The 14,566-nt window shown below is 32.0% G+C and overlaps 2 protein-coding genes across 2 annotated transcripts; both read left to right on the plus strand.

Moving 5' to 3' along the window:
• The first annotated feature begins 5,616 nt into the window (after positions 1–5,616).
• LOC138130435 (uncharacterized) lies at positions 5,617–12,009 on the plus strand. The gene is made up of 4 exons (XM_069046912.1): positions 5,617–6,063; positions 10,570–10,968; positions 11,019–11,048; positions 11,917–12,009. Exons 1-4 carry the CDS (start codon positions 6,027–6,029, stop codon positions 11,979–11,981), a joined length of 531 nt encoding a protein of 176 aa, XP_068903013.1. The 5' UTR covers positions 5,617–6,026; the 3' UTR covers positions 11,982–12,009.
• A 774-nt stretch (positions 12,010–12,783) lies between these two features.
• On the plus strand, positions 12,784–13,943 carry LOC138130424 (distal membrane-arm assembly complex protein 2). The gene has a single exon (XM_069046903.1). It carries the CDS (start codon positions 12,898–12,900, stop codon positions 13,873–13,875), a length of 978 nt encoding a protein of 325 aa, XP_068903004.1. The 5' UTR covers positions 12,784–12,897; the 3' UTR covers positions 13,876–13,943.
• The last annotated feature ends 623 nt before the right edge of the window (positions 13,944–14,566 follow it).

Below are 14,566 nucleotides of genomic sequence, written 5' to 3' on the forward strand. Positions count from 1 at the left end.
TCTGCTTTTTAACATATGTTGCAGATGTAGTTGCATCCGTTACCTTGAATTACCAATTAATACAAAATTCCCTAGAATTTGAAAATTTAATTTTTTTATTTAAAAATTAAAACAAGGGTGCAAATTCTAAAATAGTTATTTATGCAACAAGTGAGTAAAGTAATACATTTTTTACGAGAAGGAAAATTTGCAAATCCGCCGAGTAAAAAAAGATACTTTACTAACGAGTTGCATACAAAATTTTTTTGGCGCTCGTAAGTTTAGATAACAATTTTTTCGACACTCAAAATTTGAAAATTTTCTCCTGTGTGAACCCGTGGACCTTTAAAACACTCGTTTTAAATTGGCTCACTCATGCCAAAAAATTCCCAATTTACATACGAACTCGTTAAAAAAACTACTAATTATGAATGAAAAATTTTATAATTGCGTTAAAAAATGACACGTTACGACACATGTTTTAACGTAAAATGCGTGCAAAAATGAACCGCTATGACACTTTTTTTAACGCTTCTTGGCCGATTCAAAAATCACATATTTTATGAACGCAAACGAATGAAAAAACTTGCACTTTTTTTGCCGGACGTTAAAAAAATATTTTTTGAACTCATTACCTTCAAAATCACATTTCGCGACCGCATACCATTTTGAAGCACTAGTGCGTGAAATCGACGTTAGCGCATTAGTGCGAATGCTTTGGGATTACTTTGAAGCACTAGTGCGCGAAATCGACGTTCCAAAAAGCATTCACCTTTTTGAGCATTCTGAAAATAATTTGACTTGATAACAATAAACTGGTTTACAAAACGCCATTTCTCCAATTAGGATGATGAAAATTTCGAAAGAGTGAAAATAAATTATTATTATTAGTTCGATTGACACTTTGGCAAGCGCATGGACAACCGCCACCCTATTCACAGTGTATTCGACAAATCAGACATAATGTTACTTTCAAAAAATATTGTACGAACTTCGATGCGAGAAGACGTGATGATTCTCGGTGATTTTTTTTTGTGTACCTTTGGAAAAAAAGATTGTCGTTGAAAATATCGGGGCAGCCCAAACCGATAATAAACTTATTCCAAGTGACAAAAGGGGAAAAAAGGCACGATAAAAGAAAATTTAAAACATGAAAATGAGAGAACATATCTGTTTTTTTTTTACATATTTTACATCATTTTAAGAGACTCGCAATTTTGTAGCGTGGCTTAAAAAATTTCCTATTATGAAGCACACCCCCCCCCCTGATCTCCTCTTTCGCCAAAGGGCGCCAAATTATGAACTCGCACGCGGGCGCATTTTGACCTCGCGGGGGCCCTGGGAAAACTAAAGCAGGAAGGAACAGTAATATTTGGTAAGGTGACCTTGCACCTGTCTTCGAATCACTTCGAAACACTCTAAATTGATGAGTTCTATAGCCCAGTCAGGCAAAAAATAAACACAAGAAGTAAAAATCTGATGAGGGTCCCAATCATTTGTTTAGAGATATCCAAAAATTGGAACTATCGAAAAATTTAACAAGATAATGGGACGCGAACAACAACAAGAAAAAAAAACAATTTAAAAAAACTCGTCCACTATGTGGCGAGGTTAGATGCACTATCAGTTTATCACTGCTATTCGAAGTCTAATTTTAGAAAAAATACAGAATAGAGAACACTATGCTGTGAACGCTAGGGAAAAAATAGAAAAACTTGGACCGTCCTCAGTCGGAGCTTCTGGTGGTTGAGAAAGAGAAAGAGAAGGAATAGAGGAAAGCGTTAGTAAAGCTAATAGGAAGATTTAGGCCCAATGTCAGAGTTGCAGCCAAGACAACTCAAATTTTGAAGAAAACATGAAAAAAAGGATACCCAATTAATTATTAAACAGTAAATCCCTACATAAAGTAATCGATACCGAAGGAAGATGTAACATGTTTGTCTCCAGGGCACTTAAGCACTTAAGCCTACCTAAGCGAAGAGCTTTGTTCGATTTTCTCCGTGATCCACAATTCGTTAAATCAAAATTGACTTACCTTTTTATGCGGACCGCGAAAAGTCCATGGACCGATTGGCATGGGTGGAATTCAACGAGAAATTTGGACTTCGGTGCCACTTCAATTAAGTGGGTTTCACGACACGAGACGATGGTTACGAAAACTAGGTGGTTTTACTCAGACGGTCAAATTCGAAGTCTCTCTGTCTTCCAAAAATGTCCCTCACCGGTAGGGGAGGTTTGGTCAACCCCGATTTTGCACGAAATTGTGAATCGGTTAACGCGCAATAACCAATGACAGAGGGTGCAACTATTTTGGAATTGAATTTTTAAAACTAAATTAAACTAGGCGCTAAAACTAAACCGAACAAAACCAAACAAAAATGAAACAACTAAAATTAACTATTTACAAAAGCCAACATAACATATTAGCGTTACAAATTAAAAAAAATCACCAAAATAGTTATTTGTACAACTAGTTATGAAAGTCATACTTTTTTTCATGAATTTGCAGTTTGATCAAGTAAATAAGTGAAAAAAAGAGACTTTCATAACGTGTTATACACACTATTTTTTTGCACATCGATGTAAGTTGAGAAATTTGGTCTAAAAGGATTTATGAAAAATTACAAAAAAAGATATATAGGTATGCTTTGACAATCATCTCCGAGGCGATGGAATAAAATGATGCAAAAATTACTAGTTTCACTACAATTTTTCGTGTAAAAAAGTGCTACTTTCACTACGATTTTTCGTGTAAAAAAAGTGCCACTTTCATTACGATATGCAAATAATAGTACATAGTTTATTCGGAATCGTATTGTAATATGCACATTCCTAACCTTATACGAGGGCGGAAAGTTAACCATTCCTTTTTATCTTTACTTCCCTCTCTTCGTCAGTAATAGGCCACTTTCCGCCCTGTTATAAGGTTTTTCCAGTGGCGTACTTACTGAAAGTCGAAAAACAATAGAAATGAAACTGCATCAAATTAATTGTTTATTTGCTAAAAATGTAATGATTCCGATTAAAATAGTATACAAACCTCGGTGGGAATGTGTTTCATTCCTGTCTCGAGCATTAGTTCACCTCGGCTACGCCTTGGTAAACTATCTTAGCTCTCGACAGGAATGAAACACTTCCCACCTCGGTATGTAATCTACTATTATTTGACGAGTTTGTTACAAGCCATTTTAAAACGCGAGTGAAACGAGTGCCAAAAAAGGCCCTATTTACACACGAACGAGTTGAATACAACGTTTTTTTGTTCGATGAGCCCCTTAAAGGCTCCAAATCGCTTAAAACCTTTAAAATTAGCTTGACGTTTCGTTTGACAAGTTGTGACATTTATCAAAATCCGTTCACATAGAAGAAAATTCTCAAATTCTGACAGTGTCGAACAAAAAAAAAAATTAATTCTAGATTAGAATACCCTCTTAAGAGAATACCATGGAAAATTGTGTCAAACGCTTTGTTTAGATCATAACATGCCAATTCTGCTATTTTTTTGTCATTAAATAATGCAAATGTTATTATTTGCAGTAAATCTTGTATGACAGTGGTTGCCGACCTATTGTTCCTGTTGCGAAGATGGTATTGCACTGTTGCCGAAGTGTTCATTTTTTTTTTTTTTTTTAGCTGATTACCGTATGGTTAATATGCATTAAGATAGGTTAATAATAAGTTTACTGAGTCTACATGATAAAGAAAGGTACCTACAGCAAGTGCTTAAAATGCCTTCGTCCGTTGTCGGCGAAGCACAATTTGTGCTAAAGAAGCTTGTGTTCGCACCAACATTGCTGGATTTTCGCGAACAGTTTCGACCAGTTAGTACTTGGATGATGTTAATCGGAGATGCGTACACAAAAAAAAAATCGCACAGATTTAAGTCCGGTGATTAGGTGACAACAAAATTGTTCCGTAGCGATCGACCCATTTTTCTTCAAAATAATTCTTTAACCAGTTTGTGAAGTATTTGGTGGAGCTTCATCATGTAAATATCACATCTTACCTCATGTCGCCAAGGACAAATCTTCCAAAAGGTTATTTAACACCTTTCGAAAAAAATATAAATACGTTGCTCCAATTAAATATGGTTGACCCAAGCTGCAAAAAACCACTTGTCATTTGCAACAGCGTTTTTTCAATATTTTTGAACCAAATAAAGCCACAAAGGTACCAGAAAATCATAGTTTGAATTGAATATTTTCCATATAAGTACAGGGTTATTCTAAATGATTGTAGTCGAAGTAGGCCATGCCCATGTTATTACCTTTTTGCCGCTTTCATGTGAACTGTCAGTTTTGTCGCTGTCACTGTCATTTTTTAGGTGAAAAGTACGGTGATGAGGTTTTTATTTATTTTTGTTAAATTAACGATTGAATCCAGATATATTGAGTTGTTTTGCACCCAATTTGACTCCCGTGTGTGAACGGTGTGTACTCACTATTCACATCATTTTGATGTTTTTTTTTATGTGGAGCGGCAACCATAAATTTTACATTCAGTTTTCACGCCTACTTCGACTACAATCATTTAGAATAACCCTGTATCTACAGTTTTAAAGTAATTTCAAATAACGAATGCCATAAACGTGCTGTTGCAAAGGCAAAGTGGTTTTTTGCAACTTGAGTCAATATTAGGTACGGAGGTGAAATAAGAGACTCAATTATACGATATCCGATTATTATTTTCGATCATACTTTAATTGATAGTTTTTCTTTAAAACTGCATTCACGGAGTGGATAAAGATATGCTCTAAAGCGGCAAAAATCAAATAAATATGTTCGAGTTCCACAGGACTCTTGATATATGTTCTTTTATAGACATTTTGTACCGTGCGATCAATAATTAGTTACTTAGATAAGGGGCGGCTATGACTTTGACAGTATCAAATTTTTCGTATATTTTCCAATTAAGATAATAAACGTCAAACAACTCTCACTATGAATCAAATTTTAACGCAAAAATTATTTTTACTTCAGAACATAAAAGATTCATCGTTGAATCTTACTATCGTAATGGTGTTTTCAATAACGGAAAATTAACATACAACGCTGTTGCCTGTTTGGCTGAGTTTCGGCAAAAATGTTCAAATTTAAATTGAAGCAGGTATATGCAACCAAAAATACTTCCGTGCATTCATAGCATCTGTGGACATACGACCAAAATTTCAAAGGCTTCTTTAATCTAAATAATTGTTGATCGTACGGTATAATCTACTATTATTTATTGAGTTCCGCCTATCTCTGTTTTGTTTTCTTAGTTACCATCCAGTATATTCTTGATTTTTGTAAATAAATTGTAAATTTAAAAGATTTTACAGGAGAATTTTTTTTCGTTTTCAAACTTCAGACAAAAAAAAAATAGCCATACCACAAAAATAATCATTTTCATTGAAAGTAATATTTCTATCTTCCACTAAATGTAAAAACGTTTGAGCTAAAAATTATTCAATGACTTAATAATTCAGGAAACACACAGTAACAAATAAAAAACTAATCCCATTGTATATTAACTCGCATTGCAAATCCAATTACCAATATTTTGCCTAATTCGATAAGTATCTATCACAGCTGGAAGTGGAAAATGGAGGGTGAAATTAAACCACGTGTTTTCAACAACCTCAAATACGATCCTAGTCGGTTGTCAGCGCGCGTGAAATTCAGTTTAAATGTACCATTCTACATGATAACAGCTAAATATAAACCGACAAATTGTAGTACTTCTCATTGACATTCAAAACACAATAGTACGAACGTTAAGTTAATTTAATCGTGATATATTAGCTATCGTCAATAATTTTCTTGCATCCACTGCATCAATTAACTCTTCAGCTCGCACACATTTTGTGTGGACCACATAACATAGTAAACAGTGTAATTCGCTCTCTATTTTAATTAAAACCATTGTGCTAAGGCATCGTATGATTAAAGTGATCTTGAACACGCCAAAGAAACTGTTTTACATTCCGTTGTAATCTTCTTTATCACGATACACAGTGATATGTGATACTGGCCAAATTTGTACAACTATTGGAACATCCCCGAGTTATGGCTAAGAACACAGTAACGTGCATTTCTCTGTTTGGTAAGTTAGAGTGTGAACACACCGAAATTTATTAGAACTTTGACGGTATGCAATTTCAATTGAATTTAATGAGTGTTTGTGGCGGTTGCATGACTTCATAAGACGCTGTATCTGTGGTTCTTAATACCACAAAAGAGAGTCTTATTGAAAACGAGTATGTTATTTTTTCGTTTCGAAACAAAATATTATTTGAAATTTAATTTAATTGTAATTGTAAATATTAAACTTGACGACGTTACGTTTCGTCGGTGTGCACATTTTCATAAATTAAATGACAGTTTTTATTAAATATACTGCGGAAAACAAATAACAGGATAAGCCATTTTCAATTTCGAGATGAAATTAAAGTTGAAATGGGAAAAGCTTGTCGTTAATATTTTGCGGTGTAATTTGTTCTGACTACATTATACAAAGCAAAACTTTTCGCGAAAATGTTGTTATATCCAACACAAATTAGTCGTTAGTTTGCTTTTAATTTAACTGATCCAATTAATTCAGTTTAAAAAAGGTTCATGAGCTTTTAAAAACGTGAAGTTGTGTTTCTTTATATTTAACAGAGGCCTTGCAAGATTAGCTGATATCCATACAAAGAGCGAAATTCATATATCGTTACTTAATTAATATTATGTATAAGAAATTCTTAGATTACATAAACCAGTACAAAAAACAAAAAAAGAGCTGCTTTTTCTTATAGTATATGTAGTACATACATATATTTATCCCTAATAGAAATATTGACTAAAATCATAAATTACACGAACAAAGAAACAGTTTACAAATCACTTATAGTCTTCCTCGAATTACTTTACCTGCTTTCTTTGTCAAATAGCTCGATAGAGTTCAAAGATATTAAAAATATTTGTCTGAGGTTATTTAACACCTTGCCATAAATTATCGGAGTGAAGCGCTTCAAGATATGTTGTTTCTTTGTTGATGTGATTTATGATTTTAGTCAATATGTATTTCTATTGGGGATAAATACACTATATTGTAATAGTAGTTTATTTGACGAGTTTGTGTGTAAATTGGGCCTTTTTTGGCACGTGTTGGCCATTTTAAAACGCGAGTGAAACGAGCGTTTTAAAGGCCCACGAGTGCCAAAAAAGGCCCAATTTACACACGAACGAGTTGAATACAACGTTTTTTTGTTCTACGAGGCCCTTAAAGGCTCCAAATCGCTTAAAACCTTTAAAATTAGCTTGACGTTTCGTTTTGACATGTTGTGACATTTATCAAAATCCGTTCACATAGGAGAAAATTCTCAAATTCTGACAGTGTCGAACAAAAAAATATATTTTTTTTAATTAAAATCCTTTTTGAAAATTTTTTAGGTTAACTACTCTGATATTCGTTAAAGAATTTTAACATAATTTTATTTGTATTACACAATTAATAAAACTGTTTGCAACAATTTAGTGGATGCATGTTAATTAGAGGAAAAAGAATTAGAATAATCAGTTTACATCTTTAAAAAGACATTTCTTTTTTTGTGTCTAAAGGTGAAAACTGTATCCTATCAAAATAAATTCCATTTTATTTTATTTATTGTATGAATAGAAAAATATGTTTCATATTTTTTTGATGAATTTAGTGGCACATGACGTAAAATTCTAAATGATATTTTAATATTTAGTTTTGGCACTACAATTTGTCCCATTTATGATGTCATGCTGAAAAAATTAATGAAGCACAAAGTGATTAATAAAACAATTTAATTTTTGATATGGCAACCACCGAACTTCGATAGTGACATTAAATTCCTCAATTTTTTCTACCAATGACAACAATTAAATTCGATGTTATTGAATCTAAATATGTTTTATTTATTCGAGCTCGACAGTAACCAAGGTCTCGCATCCAGTCGACTCGTTTTGTTTATTTTGCATTTTGCAATTACAACATTTTGTGAATAAACGATACCGGATTTCAAATACTCGCATATAAAATAATCGGAAATGTTATTGTTCTCGTTTTAACTTTTTCACAACCGGTTTCGAAACGACAAATAAAAGTGTAAATTTGAATTTGAACGAATGAACGAATAAAAAAATTTGGGGACTGGGATGTTTCACCGGAACTTTCATCAAGCAGAACCTCCACTATTACGGTGGAATGCATTAACTAAATTAAAGATAATTTTGCTGCGGCCTATCCGGCATAAAGAAAGCTATTTTAAATGATGGGAAATGATGAGACGGCGGTCTGGGTGCGGTTGGGGGTATCGTCGGTATACTGCCCACGGAAAACCACTCCGATCCGCGCCCCACGTGTTAACAAGATAAGCGATGAACAACGTGGTGTTACCCTAATTGATTATTATTCTTTCAGAATGGTGCGCGCCCAGATTATATGGCGGGCCATTTGTCCCGAAGCTGTCAAGTTGGCAAATAATGTATGGTAGATTCCGGATTTTAATTAATTACCGTGATATCTTGAGAAAACACACTTGCATTAAAATTTTTGTTAATATATTTCATCAAGTTAAACATTCAAATAAAAGAGATAATTTAAGCGATGAACTCAAATTAATTTAAAATTAAACATTTTCAGCACATCGAGTAGTGTCTTCATTTAAACATCAGCTTTGCCAAAGCATTATTTCAAAACTATATAATTACCAACATATCAAAAATGTAGTCAGTTGGTACATTGAAAGTTAGCACGACATGGAAAACTAGTTTTATTGAAAATTATAGATGAACAACATTTTACAAAGTAATATCCACAGATATTTAATAATGTATTGTAAACAATATAAAAACCTTTTGGAAATTATTTTATTATTTATAGTACAGGTAGTAACCATCAAAATATTGTTAAATTGGCAGCAATTTGTAGAACATTAATGTTAATGAATGTTAATGTTAATGCTGAATTTTTCAAATAAAAATAGGATTTTTTAAATCAAACTGAGAGATATTATCATTGTTCTGCTTCTAAATAAGGCACCTACTTATCATTATTACCATTACTAATATATATAATAATATCATTGTTAATGTTTTACTTCACCTTATCGTACCTACTTTATTCACAATTTGATATTAATAAAGAACACGCCTTGATAACATTTAACATAATTTAAATTACAGATAAAGTGATTATAAACAACTGCTAAAAAATCAAAGATGTTTGTCCTACGTGAAGAATGACACATTAAATCAAGGATACTTTAAATGGTGTACTTATCATTATTTTACATTTTATTAAAAATAGATTTGTCATTTAGTTATATTTTTTAACAGAAGAAGGGAAAGGTACATGTATCAATGTATGTACCGATTACTTACGTTATTTAGGTACACCAAAAGAAATTTAATTGACAGGATTAAATCTGGAACAATTAATTGCTCTGCATATTTTTAATACCACGTTGCTTTATTTTTATTAGTGACCTCCAATAACAGGATGTACAAGTGTACCTAATCACGAGAGTGTAACAATGTAGTTATCTCTAATGATGTTAGACACAAACAGCAACAAAAAATATGACCTGGCATTTATAAATCAAATAAAAATTACATCACAAAAGTTTTAATAATACGAAATCTGAATATTTGCAAATTTAGAACATCAAATTTGTTTTACAGATTGTGTAACTATAACAGCCCGTTACGTTACATTATTTTTATTTAAAAGAAAAAAATGAGAATGGAAGCGCTGCTAATCATTCTTCTTTGAAGTAAGATAATTTGCAATAAATATTTATCGTCCAAGACGAAGTGAATCCAACCTGAAGAAATAAAACGAGCAAAACTCAAGAAAGACGTGAAAACCTATTTATTGAAATGCAGTCTTTGAAAACACATTCTGACTGTTTAGTAATAACTTTCCTTTGATTACAAAGACTTTAAATAAAACTATAAAAGAAAGTTATCACAATTTTTGAAAAGTTTGAAAAGGCAAAGGTGCGGTTTAAGGTCTAGAGTCTTTCAAGATAATATGACTGTACAAAATTTTAATACATGACTTATGACTGTAGCACTTATGTAATACACAAGAAAAACACCAGATATGTGCTTTAACCAACCAGTGTAATGGATTTTATCTTTAACAGAACTGCAAACATTCCATTTACAGAAATGCAAACAAAAATAACACGATAACATCTTCATTGTCGATTAGATTTTTGTGCTTTTGTTTTTTCTCTTTTTGTGTGTGTCAGATACACTTTTATCACTTCCTCTCACAAACTAATTTATTTTTCTATCCGTGACTGTATCGTCTACAGACAGATATATTTCTATAGCACTACCAAAATAGACAGCATAATGCTTTACTTTAAAACAGAAAGAAAAATTACACAAATTACCATCACAGTCATTGTCTTTACTGCTTTAAGACTGTTAAATTTCGCATTAACGAAATTAAATTCTATTTATTTTACATTTATTTTCGCGTAAATCTCCTTAAATATGAGACGTTGCGTGTATCACGAAACGCAGTTGTCCGTGAATAATGGCCATTAATAGGAAACACTATTCACAAATTGGTTCTTACTTGCAGCTTTATGGTATCTCCACACCATCGCCGCTGTGAAAATCACCAGTCTAGACGTCCCCAAGAACGCCTGGGATACCGTCAAGTTAAATTGCAAGTACGATTTAGAGGATGGAACTCTTTACGCTGCCAAGTGGTACAAGGACAACATCGAGTTCTTCAGATGTCTAGCTGACGGTTCCGTTCAAGAGTTCCCTTTAAAAGATGTCAAGATCTATCACACGGGTAGATCTCAAAGCGGATCTTGCTTTTTCGAACTTACTGCACTCACTCCAAAGAGCGGAGGTGAATACATGTGCGAAGTAAGTCTGGATTGGCCCACGTTTCAAATTGTCACCGAATCTGCACATTTAAAGATTATTGAACCATCCAGAATCGTACAGCCGGAAGCGACTACAAGTGAAGGTTGGAAAAAATTTCAAAGTTATCGATGTAATAACGGTCTTTGTTTTTAGTTGTCACGCTACCGGTAGAAGGAAGTAAAGGTAAATGAACCATTTTTATCTTTTCAGTTGTAATTTTAAAATAACTAAAAATAAATATGTAATAAACAAGTTGATGTTCACATGAAAATAGATAGGTATGTCTACAACGAATCGTCGTAGATACTTCGAGTGATGTGAGACTGTTAAATATTTTGATAAAGGCAACGCCAATATGCATATCTAACTATTTTTAATATGAATGTGTTCAGATTAAATAATTAATGCAAGCAAGTGTACGAAAAAACTGAACTGTTGCATTTTTATGTAAAAACTTAAATGAGAAAAGTGACTTGTTGATTACTTAAATCTATTTTTTATTACAAAATTGTGTAAATTTATTCCAATTTAACTCGTGTCGCTGAAGATAAGCGGAAACCTACCACTGCCTAACCAGAAAATTGCTACATTTTATATTCATATTATACTCTGATGTAGTTTTATTTGTGGAAAATGCTGGAAAAGTTTTGTTTAAAGTAAGTATCTGAAGATACGAGCTTATTTCTGCTATATAATGCATTAGAAGAGTGATAAGGAACAATGTCGCACAACTGTAGTGCTTGTGGTAGTGGCTTTAAAATAGTTTTTAGCTAATTTACCTTTACAATAGACAACTTTAACAATATTTTAGGCGAAATATATTTTTGTTGAAATGACAAACATTTTCGGAATAGAGCAATAAAGACAAAATTCTCCGTTTTAATACTTAGGTAACTGTCATCTACATGCAACACTTTCGCAAGCTTGGAATAGTTCGTTCTTCTATTTTGCTAATTTTAAAACCAACCATTAAAAACAAAGAAATATTTTAATTATTAGGTACTTATTATAAGTTGTGTGCAGAGTTTTATTATATTTTTTTTATTTCCAGGTCCCAGATATTTATCTTCTTATGTGAATATATTTATTGTGCTTTTTGTAATCTACATTTACTAACAATAAAATAAACAATTATATAAACTAACATATGTAATTTAGTTGTTTTTTTTTGTAATAGGTCAAAAGTTATTGAACATATATAAAATTAGCTTTTTTAGTAAATTAAAAAAATGACTTTGACAGAGAACGCGTCGAATACATTGACCGAGTAAATTTTTTAGACGCAAATTACTATTTGTTTAACTGTCTTTGTTATTTAAATTTCAACTTTATTTATATCATTTACTGCCATTTTTTTCTGCAATTCTGTGATTTAAAACAAATAAAACACTATCGTTTAATGAAAGAATAAAAAATTACATCACAATAAAAGAATACAATGTCAAATTGTTCAAACGACGAAGAAAAAATATCTTAACGTGAGAAGTATTAATATTACATACATATATTGTTAGCATAATATTGATATTTTTTGACTTTTTTAAAGGATAAACGTAATGTTTAAAAAATTTAGTTATTACATATTACGGACTAAGGGCCGGGTTTACCAAGGTGAACTATAGATTAAAATATACGAAAACATTGTTTCATTGTTAGATAACAATAGGAAATTAAAGTAACGAAGCATTTTAACCTACAGTTAACTTTAATTGGCATTGGTGAAATCGGCCTTAAATCTTTTATTTATGTTTATCTGAGTTTGTTAATTGAATTAACTAAATTAATCCAACACCTAATAATTATACCATTGTTGAATGAGGAGATATTTCATTGGGGGGGCTACCATTGATGCAAGGATGCAACCAAATTAATCGTTGAAATGAAACAAAAATGCCGTCAGCATTTCCATTTAGGGATTTTTACATTTCATTGTTGGCTGTAGAGCGTTGACGTTTCTTACTTGTTTCTTACTATAACCTAAATTTTTGATGTAACATTTTCAAAGAGTAAATTGTTCAGTTTATCGTTAAACATGTATACTTTACTTAGAAATATTAAAAATATGCCCAAACCTCAGTTTCAGTGTACGTGTTATTCAGCATTAAAGCAGCCGCAACCCAACGAAACAGATGACATTTCACGAAAAATCGTTGAACCCACTACTAATTTAAAGGACACCACTTCAGACAATCAAACCAACGACAACCCCAAGAACGTAACAAGAGATTACACATCGGTAAAAATGGTCAAGGCTGTCAGGCAACCAAGTGAACCTGTTGTCGAAACTGAAAAGAAATATGATCCCAAGGATGTAACAAAAGAAGATATGAAATGGCGAACCCCCTGGCATCAAAGAGAAGCGGGTTATTATAATTCTCTCAGAGCATTTTACAGTGAACATAATCAAACAGAAATACTGAAATTTATTCAAACTCCAATTAATTTGTCTCCTGCTGCAATTAAGAAGTGGTTTGCTGAAAAAAAGGAACATAAAGAAATTATGATGCAGTCATATCTTCCTGAAAGGCATCAAACATTAGGTAATGAATTGGCAGCTGCACATTTTATAGTACATCGAGGAGGAGCAGTTAAATTTCATAATTATGATAAATGGATAAAAGCAAATAAAAATAAAGAATACAAGTTGCCAAAGCTTTATCAAGAAGATAAAATATTGCAAGCTATCGACTGCAGTGATATGCAGCTGTATTATGAAGGCTTATCAAATTTAAAAGAACTCAAACAAGTTGAGTGGTTAAGTTTTAATGGTGTTGAACATTTTGATGATTGGTGTTTAGACAGAATCAGTAATCAATTTAGTCATAGTTTAATTTATTTAGATATCAGAAATTGTCCAAAATATACTGAAAGAGGTTTAGGAGCACTTTACAAAATGGATAAACTTAAGATTTTATGGATTGATGATATGTTGATGACAACTTCATTTGAAATGGTCTGCCTGATGTTACAGGAAGTCAACCCAAATCTAGATATTCAAATTGGTGATTAATTTTTTAATGTTGATTTAGTTAATGAACAATAATTTTGTAAATTATAAAAAATAAATATTTTGAAGAATCTCGTAGTATGAATGTATGTACTTACTTTATTAGTGAAAAAAAAACGACCGTAAAAAGCTGAAGTGAAAATTATATTTTGTAAGTTAGACAACCAATTATACAGATTTGAACTGGAAAAAATTATTTGTGTGTTGAGTAGGATAAGAGAAAGAGAACACTTCTGGAATTTCAAAACAAATGAAAAGAATTGGGAAATGGGGATGATGACTGTCCAATCTAACAATGGAATAAAATATTACTGACTCCTTCGTTCAGTTCGATATCTGAAGTTCAAGAAAAACGAAAGAAGTACTATGAAGGTACTATTGCGGACACGGAATCTGTACAAGAGTACGTAATACCTACCACCTGGAAGCAGAATGCAAAAATTATGTACCGGGTGAGATGAGTTTTATCGTCAGTGTGAAAACATCCACTTCTAATCAATTTAAAATTCTCAAAAAATTCAGGAATGATTGTGTATCACTCTAGAACCGTCTGTAAAAATTTCAAAATTTTTAATAAAACAGGTAAAGATTTTGTTTTAATTCAATAACTGCTACATTAATTTACATAATTTTTCACTGAGAGTCCTTTCAAACATTAAGGAAAAATTTGGTGTCATTGAAATCATGAAAACAT

This window comes from Tenebrio molitor, chromosome 1 (genome assembly GCF_963966145.1).
Source record: "Tenebrio molitor chromosome 1, icTenMoli1.1, whole genome shotgun sequence".
Taxonomy (NCBI): Eukaryota; Metazoa; Arthropoda; class Insecta; order Coleoptera; family Tenebrionidae; genus Tenebrio; species Tenebrio molitor.

Bases quoted from the DNA above. Each gene is read 5' to 3' on its own strand.
- LOC138130435 (XM_069046912.1), top strand. From the start codon at position 6,027: ATGGCTAAGAACACAGTAACGTGCATTTCTCTGTTTG. The intron at 10,969-11,018 runs GTTGGAAAAAAT...CTTTGTTTTTAG, and splicing joins GGAAGCGACTACAAGTGAAG to TTGTCACGCTACCGGTAGAA. The intron at 11,049-11,916 runs GTAAATGAACCA...TTTTATTTCCAG, and splicing joins ACCGGTAGAAGGAAGTAAAG to GTCCCAGATATTTATCTTCT.
- LOC138130424 (XM_069046903.1), top strand. From the start codon at position 12,898: ATGTATACTTTACTTAGAAATATTAAAAATATGCCCAAACCTCAGTTT.